The sequence below is a fragment of the Seriola lalandi genome, unplaced genomic scaffold (assembly GCF_002814215.2).
Source record: "Seriola lalandi dorsalis isolate HSWRI2012SDOR001 ecotype SW California unplaced genomic scaffold, Sedor1 jcf7180002054339, whole genome shotgun sequence".
Lineage (NCBI taxonomy): Eukaryota > Metazoa > Chordata > Actinopteri > Carangiformes > Carangidae > Seriola > Seriola lalandi.
Window position 1 is genome coordinate 91,654 of NW_019524892.1, and position 9,540 is coordinate 101,193.

The 9,540-nt window shown below is 47.3% G+C and overlaps 1 protein-coding gene across 2 annotated transcripts in view; it reads left to right on the forward strand.

The window, feature by feature from the left end:
- myt1la (myelin transcription factor 1-like, a) overlaps positions 1 to 9,540 on the forward strand; it is a 70,647-nt gene that overhangs the window by 36,373 nt on the left and 24,734 nt on the right. For both annotated transcript variants that reach the window (XM_023407603.2, XM_023407605.2), the window contains exons 6-10: positions 126 to 622; positions 2,065 to 2,695; positions 2,826 to 3,322; positions 5,934 to 6,068; positions 8,914 to 9,004. In XM_023407603.2, coding sequence (XP_023263371.1) covers positions 126 to 622; positions 2,065 to 2,695; positions 2,826 to 3,322; positions 5,934 to 6,068; positions 8,914 to 9,004 — 1,851 coding nt within the window. The remainder of the gene's footprint in view (positions 1 to 125; positions 623 to 2,064; positions 2,696 to 2,825; positions 3,323 to 5,933; positions 6,069 to 8,913; positions 9,005 to 9,540) is intronic.

Here is a 9,540-nt window from a genome sequence, read left to right on the forward strand (position 1 = left end):
GTTAGCAGCGGAAGGGCGAGCGTCGGGCCGGTGAAGCTGAAGATAATATAGTTGAAATGATCAAATAGTAAATATGAGAACAAAGATGGCGGCTGATCACGGATGTGCCCTCTGTCTTATCTCAGTGTCTACGGCTGCCCGCTGGCCAAGAAGAGGAAGGCTCTGGAAAAACAGCCGCTGGAGCCGGCTGCCAAGAGGAGGCCCTTCCTCACCTCCTGCCCGGGCGAGGAGGAGGAGGAGGAAGACACCGCCGTCTACACCAGCTACGAGAACGAAGCCGTGGAGGTGGGGGTAGTGGGGAAGGAGCAAGGGGAGGTAGTGGAGGAGGACGAGGAGGAAGAGGAAGGGGAGAGAGATGCCGACGAGGAAGAAGACGGGGAGGTGGAGGACGAGTTCTCGGAGGACAACGAGGAGCAGGGAGAGGAGGAGGAAGAAGAAGAGGAGGAGGAGGACGTGGAGGTGGAGAGAGCGGATGCGCCAATAAGAGGGGAGCGGACGGAAGAGGAGGAGGAGGAGGAGGGGATGGATGAGGAGGAGGAAGAAGTGGAGGACGGTGATGACGAGGAGGAGCAGGAGGAAGACGAGGATGAGGAGGAAGAGGAGGAGCAGAATCGTCAGCAGGGTGAGTTTGTTTTTTCTGTTTGTTTCCTTCTTTTTCTTCATGTTTTCCTCCAGATTTTATCTTCAAACCCAAATGTTTTTAAATACCAAGATAATTCAGATGAATATTTTCTTACAGCTCCTCCAGTGTAAAGGTGTGTGTCCATGTGTAGTGTGATTATAGATTATAGATCAGCTCTAGCTTCTATATTAATACTGTGAAAGTATCAAAGCCTCAGTCCACAGAGAAATGCACACAGCCTGTATTCAGAAACTGAGCCTTAAAACCAGCCGTCAGGACTTCTGGAACTTTGTGATGTCACAACAAAGCAGTCACCAAGCCCCGCCCACCTGGACCCACCATCCAAACCTTGCAGGATTTGGTTTCTCTGAGTGTTTTTACCTGAAATCTGCTTTATTTTTATTGGATCACTCAGAAAACAGTCAGCCAATCAGAAGAGAGGCTCAGAGCCTCCTGTAGTCCGATCGTCACCCTGTGAAACAGCTGATAGCCGATATGATCTCGTTCCCTCATAATAATAGAGACGCTTGTCGTTACTGCAGCAGGGTCTTAGATCCGTGTGCAGGTGCAGCCCACAGGTCTGAGCGGGTGGAGGCAGGAGACCTGGAACATGTATGAAGCTGTGACTGAAGCCAGTCGTGTTCCAGATGTGGCTCATATTCAGGTCCCGTTCTGGGTCAGACCGGTGTCCACTCTCTGCAGTGGGGAGAGGCGTAAGTGATGAGAGCTGCTGAGCCCAATCGCTGGTAGACAGATGCTCTGCGCCCTCCCTCCCGCCACGTTTCCCTCGATCCCTCCCCCCTCCCCTCCCCAGCACCCCCCGTGTCCTCAATCGCTTCTGACAGCGCTTCACGAATAATCGGGAGAGGAGCTCTGCTGAGTTATTAACTCTCACCCTCCCCTCCCCTCCCTGTTCCCCTCCCCGTCTCGGCGGACGTGTCACATGCGCTCTGCCTCGGCTTCTCCTCCTGAGGATATTTATGGCTCCTGAATCGGAGCACCTCACACGCCTCCCTTTTCAATTTCTCTGCTCTCATTCGCCGTCTCTGTCCCCAAAATCAACAGCGAGGCTTAGCGGGGAGAGAGCGAGCGACGCCGCTCGGCACAGCTCTGGGTTGTATGTTTTTTGTGAGTAAACAGTGGATCATAATTGGGAGGGATGCAGCTAATGTATTCAGGGATATATGAGGAGAGAGCGGGTTCATCAGCGTCGCTGAGTTGATTAGAGGCTGTAAAAGCTTCATTTCCTTTTCATCTGCAGGATCTTGATTCTATAAATGAACAGAAAGTTACATTATCTGCAAAATGAATCCATTTCCTCTCGTATTTTGACCCATTACCTGCTGTTTATGTTGCTCATGGTGCAAAACGCCGAGGGAAACGATGCTGATGGGTGAAAACTGGCTGTGATGTGAGACGTTTTCTTCTTTTCTTCCTGACAGTAGAGAACCACTACAAACCCGGTGGACAATCAAAGCTCCTTCCGGTTCAGAAGGACGACAACAACAACAGCTGCACCATCGGCGTCGGGAACGCCACCGGAGAAGAGTACGAGAACTACGACGAGCTGGTGGCCAAGTCGCTGCTCAACCTGGGCAAGATCGCAGAAGACGCCGCCTACCAGGCCATGACCGAGTCCGAGATGAACAGCAACTCCTCCAACAGCGCCGGAGAGGACGATGACGACGACGAGGATGACGGGAGCGAGCAGGGCGACAGGAAGGGCGAGCTGAGCGTGGACCTGGACAGCGACGTGGTCAGGGAGACGGTGGACTCCCTGAAGCTGCTCGCGCAGGGTCACGGCGCCATGCTGCCCGAGGACGGCTACCCGGAAGGCACCATGGTGGACGACGGCGGCCACATTAACGGGCGGCCCGGCGGCGGGGTCAGGGTGCAGGCGGACGAGAGCGAGGAGGAGGTGTGCCTCAGCAGTCTGGAGTGTCTGAGGAACCAGTGCTTCGATCTGGCTCGGAAACTGAGCGAGACGCAGCCGTCTGACCGCCCCGCCCTCCACGCCCTCCACCAGCAGCTGCAGAACCCGCTGGACCAGCAGGTGCTGCATCACCAGACCAGGTACGCAATCTGTCCAGAGTCTGAGGTCTGTTTTTATAGATTTAGCTAAATTTGTGACACATTAACGATTCCTCAGGTAACGTGATGTCGCTGATTAAAAATGACCACATGAATGTTCCATCGCCCTCAGATCACATCAGACCTTTGCTCGCTGCTTGACGACCTCGACTTCCTGCGCCGTCTCAGATTTTCCTCCTGATCCTCCCCTCAGGTACGAGAGCTGCCAGCAGGGTCCGCTGGAGGAGCCGCGGTCTCTGGAGCGCAGCTACTCCGACATGGTGAACCTGATGAAGCTGGAGGAGCAGCTGAGCCCGGCGTCCAGAGGTTACCCGACCAGCTGCAGCCAGGAGGGCGACGAGGACACCACGTCGGTGGCCTCCGACCGCTCGGACGAGACCTACGACATGGCCAAGGGAAACCTGTCGCTGCTGGAGAAGGCCATCGCCCTGGAGTCGGAGAGAGCGAAGGTCATGAGGGACCGCATGGCCTCGGAGCACGCCATGCCCCGGCGGGATCACCATCACCTCCGCGGCCAGGGCGAGCACAGCCCGAGGCTGAGCAGTGGCGCCGAGGAGCGCAAGTCCAGGATGCACCATGACGGGTTGAAGAGGGCGTACTACCCTAAAGGTAGGCAGCGACACCCACACACTGACCCTCGCTGGGTTAGTATTGATCCGTGGTACGACTTCATGTTGATTTCACATCTGCGTTCAGTTTGGACGCTGCTGGAAAATCTGTCCATCAGAGTTTATTATATTTTTCAGTTGAGTGTTTCTTCATCCTCGGCCTCCTCGACTCAGATATTTCACCTCTGGCAGAGAGGAACTTTTGTCTGGGAGGTTTTCCCCTGCCAGGACTATTTTTACTGTGACACCAGGACTTCCAGTGGCAAACTTAGTTCAGTGAGTCTGTCAGTGTGTAGAGAGACGCAGCGGGCAGGGCTGCCAGCTGACAAACTTAACTCCACAGCAGTATCTCAGGATGCAACTCCCTTCCGCCTTAAAACAACTAATTAACAATTTGCAGTGACATCTCAGTAGGAAACCTCCCTGAAGGGGCCCCGCGTCATTCCCCGGACGGTCTGCAGCGACGTCTCAAAGCAGAGTTGCCAACGATTTTCACTAAAGCTGCAGATACAAACAAGATTATTATGATTTTTAATCTAAAGATAATTAAATTGAACTAAACTGACTGTAACTACAGTATGTAATTATACAATCAGCCATTTTTTTCAAGCAGCTCCTCGGTGTGCATCTACGTGTAACACCGACATTAAAACCACCGCAGCTGGTGCTCAGACTGTGAAACTGAAGAGTCATGAACTGGAATAAATTCACTGTTGTTGACTCAACAAAATCAAACTTAAATCATTTAGAATAAAAACAATTGGGCGTTAGGGACGCCCTTTCACAGCCTATTCCTGTCACTGTCTGGCTGATGATTGGTCGACTGACTGAGGCTAACCGCTTTTATAGAAAAAAAAGTAGCTAAAGGTTTTTAAAAGTCAATAAATCCAGAGAAAAAATCACTACGTTGCCAGTTATTAGTCTTTATTTAGATCTTTATTGCTCTTTATAATCTATAATTTTAGAATTACAGTCAGTTTGTCACATTCTTAATACTTTTATTTTGAAAATCCTTTTAACGTGAACATTTGGAATAAAAGAAAAATGTTAAGTTTTCGTACATGTAATACCACCAAATGGTGATGAACGCTGATCGGAGCCTCAACAGACTCGTGAATCAACTGTTTAAAAGAAATATTATTTTTATTACATCTTGGTAATAAACTGGTAATAAAAGTCTCACTTTTAAATGATAAAACACAATGAACACTGTCTGTTCTCTACCACACAAAGTCCTGAAAATTGTTAGTGTTTGAACTGTGCTCACAAAGTCGTCCTCTGATCATGTTTCCTCTCCTATATCCTGCCAATTTTACAACCACCTCCTCGCATTACATTTGACCTGAAGCAGCTTTTTACTCCAAAAATCTGAACCCAGGTCAGCAGGGAGCGAGTTTATCTCGTCTGTCTGACTTCCTGTAACCCTCAATACTGCAGCAGCCCGAGGCTAACGGGAAAACACACGCACACACACACAACTGTAACTTTAATGTCTGTGCACATCGCTGGGTTGAATGAGTTTCTGACCTCTGGGCTCTTCAAACCTGTTAAAGCTCCATTGTGTTATTTTAGAGATGCTGTACATGGCCGCCAATGAGATAATGGGCACTTATTTTCTACATTCAGGACCGACACAGTTATTTTTTTTTCTGCAGATGCATGGTTTTCCTCTGACAGCAGCTTATGTTGTTAAAATAGGCCGGTGTGGGAACATCAGACGGCCGGCTTGTCAGGCATGAGTAATGGCAATCCGCACGGCCCGTTAGGAGAGCAAATCTCATCTGTGGGACGCTATCTGCGGCCTATTTCTCTAAATCCACTCAAATACGAGCCGGGCGCCGCCGGGAGGGAGTCAGTGCTGCGCAGTTATCAGCCTCGCTTCAGACTCAGACGGGCTTCAGACTGATTCATTAGTACAGAGGATGCTTTTGTTAGCCCACAGGGAGGTTTTATTAGTCCGCAGGAATGCTTCCATTATGATGTGTCTGAACCGGACCGAGGACAGGAAACTCACGCCGCCTCCAGGTGTCGGTTTCTGGCCCCGAGACGACTCGAGCGCCGGCGACTGGAGCCCATGTCCACGCTCCTCAAATCACAGCCTGCCATTTTGTTTCTCCTGGTTTATTCAGCCTGATGTTGTGTTCGTGTGAGCAGCTTTATTGTGTTGTTGATGATGACAGAAGAAATAGCAGAAGAAGAATTTAAGAAGAATTATTTACTTAAGTAAAAGCAGCATTTTCACACTGTGAAAATATTAAATTATCAAAAGCAGAAGTGCTCTTTATGCCTGTCGTTGCTTTTGTATATTATTATATTATTATATCATTGGATCTTTATAGAGAGCTGCAGGGATGATGTATTTATGTCGTTCAGCCCTGAAGCTTCACCCTGGATCAGTGGGATTTTTCCTCTGTCTTTTGATTATAACAGGAAATAATCAACAACTTTTTTTGATTCAGCAGGATAATCATCACCATCCATATATGGGCCAGAGCCGGCCCACCCTTTGGTGCCAGAAAAAACAGCCGACTGTGCCGACGCTCAGCTGCCAGTTACCTGTACCTGTTGACTCACCTCCACCTCCCTCGCTTATTCTCTCCGTCCTTTTCCAGACTCTTCCAGGGGGGAGAAGAAGGAGAGCAAGTGTCCGACGCCGGGCTGCGATGGGACAGGTCACGTGACGGGTCTGTACCCGCACCACCGCAGCCTGTCCGGGTGTCCCCACAAGGACCGAGTCCCGCCTGAGAGTAGGTCCCACTGCCTGGATGTGGTGCTGCGCTGAAAAACTCTAAATAAGAACAATCTGACAAGTCATTTCAGCCGACACAGAACTTCATGTTGTGGCTCGTGGCTTTAATAAATAATCATTTCTCAGAGGCAGGAATCATCTGATTGGTTGAGTTAAACCTCAGCTGGGGGAGGGTAAGAACCCCTGTCTTCTTGTCTTCTAACCAGCAAAGGTCGTTAAATACAACAACAAAATGGCAAAAACTGAACTCCAATTATCTACGTGTCTTTAAAATCTATCACGTCAGTTTCCTAGTTGGAGATATCAGGTATTTCTACACAACCGTGTCAATAAATCAGTGGCACAAATATCAAAACCACTGAAGCTGTCAGTTACTTCAAGATAAAATCCAGCAGTACCATTAAAACTTTAATTCAGAAATTAAAAAAGAGCTACACACTCAGTAAAAACACAATGGAAATGGTTATTTAGCTCTGTGGCTACATGGCTAGCAGTGGTGGTAACTGTAGTATCCTGGAATAATGTGTGAACACTTTAAATCTGAAAAACAGGAAGTTTTCTCTGTACTTCCTGACATTGCATAAATGCAGGAAGGAGACCTTCTTTAGCTCCGCCTGCTGAGATTTGACTTAACCAATCAGATTATTTCTTCCTCTGAGAAATGTTCGTGGATCTGAAACCTTTTTTTCACCTTAAAAACCAATGAAAACCTTCGGGTCGGTCCAGTTCACGACCCCAAACTCACTTATTTACTTCGTTTAACTGAAGTTAAGATATTTGTTCTGACTGAAAGAATTAACGCTGACTTTAAATGACTTGTTGGATGGATTGTGTAGCAGTGAGAGTTGGACAATGTCGGGCATGTTGTTAGCTGTCCACCACCATGCACCCGTCCTGCATGACATGTGTGTTGTGTTACGTTGGAGGTGTTTTATAGATACTTCGGGTTTGACTTTGGTGAGAACGACGGCTCGTTCGTAAATAAGTGATTTGCAATGTTATAAATCAGGATTTAATGTGTGACGGAGCCACATTCGGGCGACTGGTGGTTTTTATTAGAGGAGCAAAATTCAAGGTAAAACCCTGATTAGCTGCAAAACGTTATCAAGGTTCTGAGTTTCAGAGCGCAGCACTTTGAAATCAGCGTCCCCCTTTGCTTTCTTCTCTTCCTCCTCATCACACCTGCCTGATGTCTGGTGTCGCTGATGTAACGTGAACAGCATGAAGAGTCAGTGTGATCCACCTGCTGGCTGCACACACTCACAAAAACACCTGCATGAGAACACACCTGCTTTAATCACGCACACTAAACTCACAGGTAAAACTTGCCATGGTGGGGTCACAGGGGCGTCACACCTGCAGATTATAGCTTTATACAGAAGAACAGGACGGAGTGCAAAGAGAGGAGCACGAGGAATAACATGGACTGTAATGGTGTCACAGCTGCCACATTAGCTTTGCCAAACAATGACGACTGAAGATTATTACTGTTACTATTACTATCATTATTACCACGGTCCGCTTTATAGTAATTAGAGTTGGGTCGATTTCCAGTCTTGCGGGTCTGGTCCGGTGTACGACCTTAAACCGGTTTGATTTTATGCTAACCGACATTTGTGGTTATGAAGGTTCTGATAAATGAAGAAGTAGCCGACATTATCAACCGGCGCTAAATCCAACTTGTATTGCATGTTAATAAGAAAAATGACGTGATTAACGTAAGATCATAGTGTCGGACGAAATAATTGTATCAAGTATTGGCGGTTGGCAAACCGGCGTAGAGGTGCATTACTGCCACCAAGTGGACTGGAGTTGATTACATCATTATGTTACACTTGGGAGCGCCTACTGAGTCAAGTGGTGACACCTAGTGGTAAAATGCGGTACATATTCTATATTCGGTATTTGGGCGTCCTGATGGTGGTTAGGGCATGCGCCATATGGGCTTGAGGGCGGAGCCTTTACTGCATGTCTCCGCCCCTCTCCCTGTCTCGCTCCACTTACTCTATCAAATAAATGCATAAATATATATATATATATATCAAACCGGTTTGAAAACCTTTACTCCGGCCCAACCCTAATAAAATAAAGGGCATTTAGAAGGAACGATTTTAAATAGAATCTATTATCGAAACTAATTTTGCTTTATGTCGTGTTTGTAGTACATTTATGACATGTAAATATATTACACAAAAAATAGGTAAGAGACTTGCCAAATAAAACCAGGTAGCAAATATTTTTAAAAGATCATTTTGTTTTAAAACATTTAAAAAACATTAATTATATATATGTATATTTTTTACTTGCATATTTTCATCTAATTGTTCTGTTTTGCAAACGATTTGTCGGCCCACTTGCAATACCTTTGTGGCCCACAGGTCGGCAACCACTGAGCTTCAGTGAGCAGGAAGCATTACATGGAGCTGACAAGGGTAGAAACAGGAAGTAGTTAGTGATAAAAAGGAGTCTGAACAATCTTTACCTTAAACTGGCAGGAATGTTTTTGTCGATAATCTAGAAATCAAAACCTGAAGCGAACCTGAAACAGCTCAAGTGAAAATGTAGCTGACATACAGAAGAGTTTTCACTGTAGTGACCTGTTGTTGAACCAGGAGGTGAAAGTGTGTTTACCACTCTCTGTCCTTTCATGGTGGCGTTTCTGTAGCAACACCATCTCTGTTGCATCGTTCATGGCTCATTTTGTGACATTTCCTGCTCCATTGTGGTGTGAGTCGTGCCGCTGTGATCTCTGCATGCCCTAACCGTCGTAGCTGAACGCCCGGTAACTCTCCTGTCTGCTCCTAACCCTCGCTGTCTTTCTCACCTTTTCCTGTCTGTCAAAGTCCTTGCCATGTATGAAAATGTTTTAAAGTGCCCTACTCCCGGCTGCTCTGGACGGGGTCATGTCAATAGCAACAGGAACTCGCACCGCAGGTGAGTGAGCGGCCTCCAGCCGGACCGCTAACACAGCCGACAGAATGTGGCTGATTTACACAAAACATACTGTACGTTTGTGTGTTTAAGTTGAATGACGTTTAGCTTCACACTCGCAGGTGGGTGTCATTTCAATGCTGCCTGTTTGTTTTTGGTCGGTAGCCTTTATTAAAGAGACTCAGACTGACTCTGTAGCATGTCACAATTAAGAGGTTTCTAACGTGTTTATTGGAAATGAAACATAATTCAGCAGCTGCATTCCTCAGCAAGTTTCAAGTCCTTCAGTGGAGGTCGGAGTCAGCTGCAAGTCTTTCAGGCTCTGAGTTCTGACCTGTTAATGTCCATATTTTCTTCTTCTGTGTTTTATTTGAAGTGTTGATCAATCAGAAGATATAAAAACCATCTCAGTGTAGTTTTACATCTCCTCTCTCAGGCTTCTCTCTGGAGCTCTAGTAACAACAGGTCAGTGAGCCAATCAGAAGAGAGGAGGCTCTGAGCCTCTCTTCTGATTGGCTGACTGTTTTCTGAGTGATCCA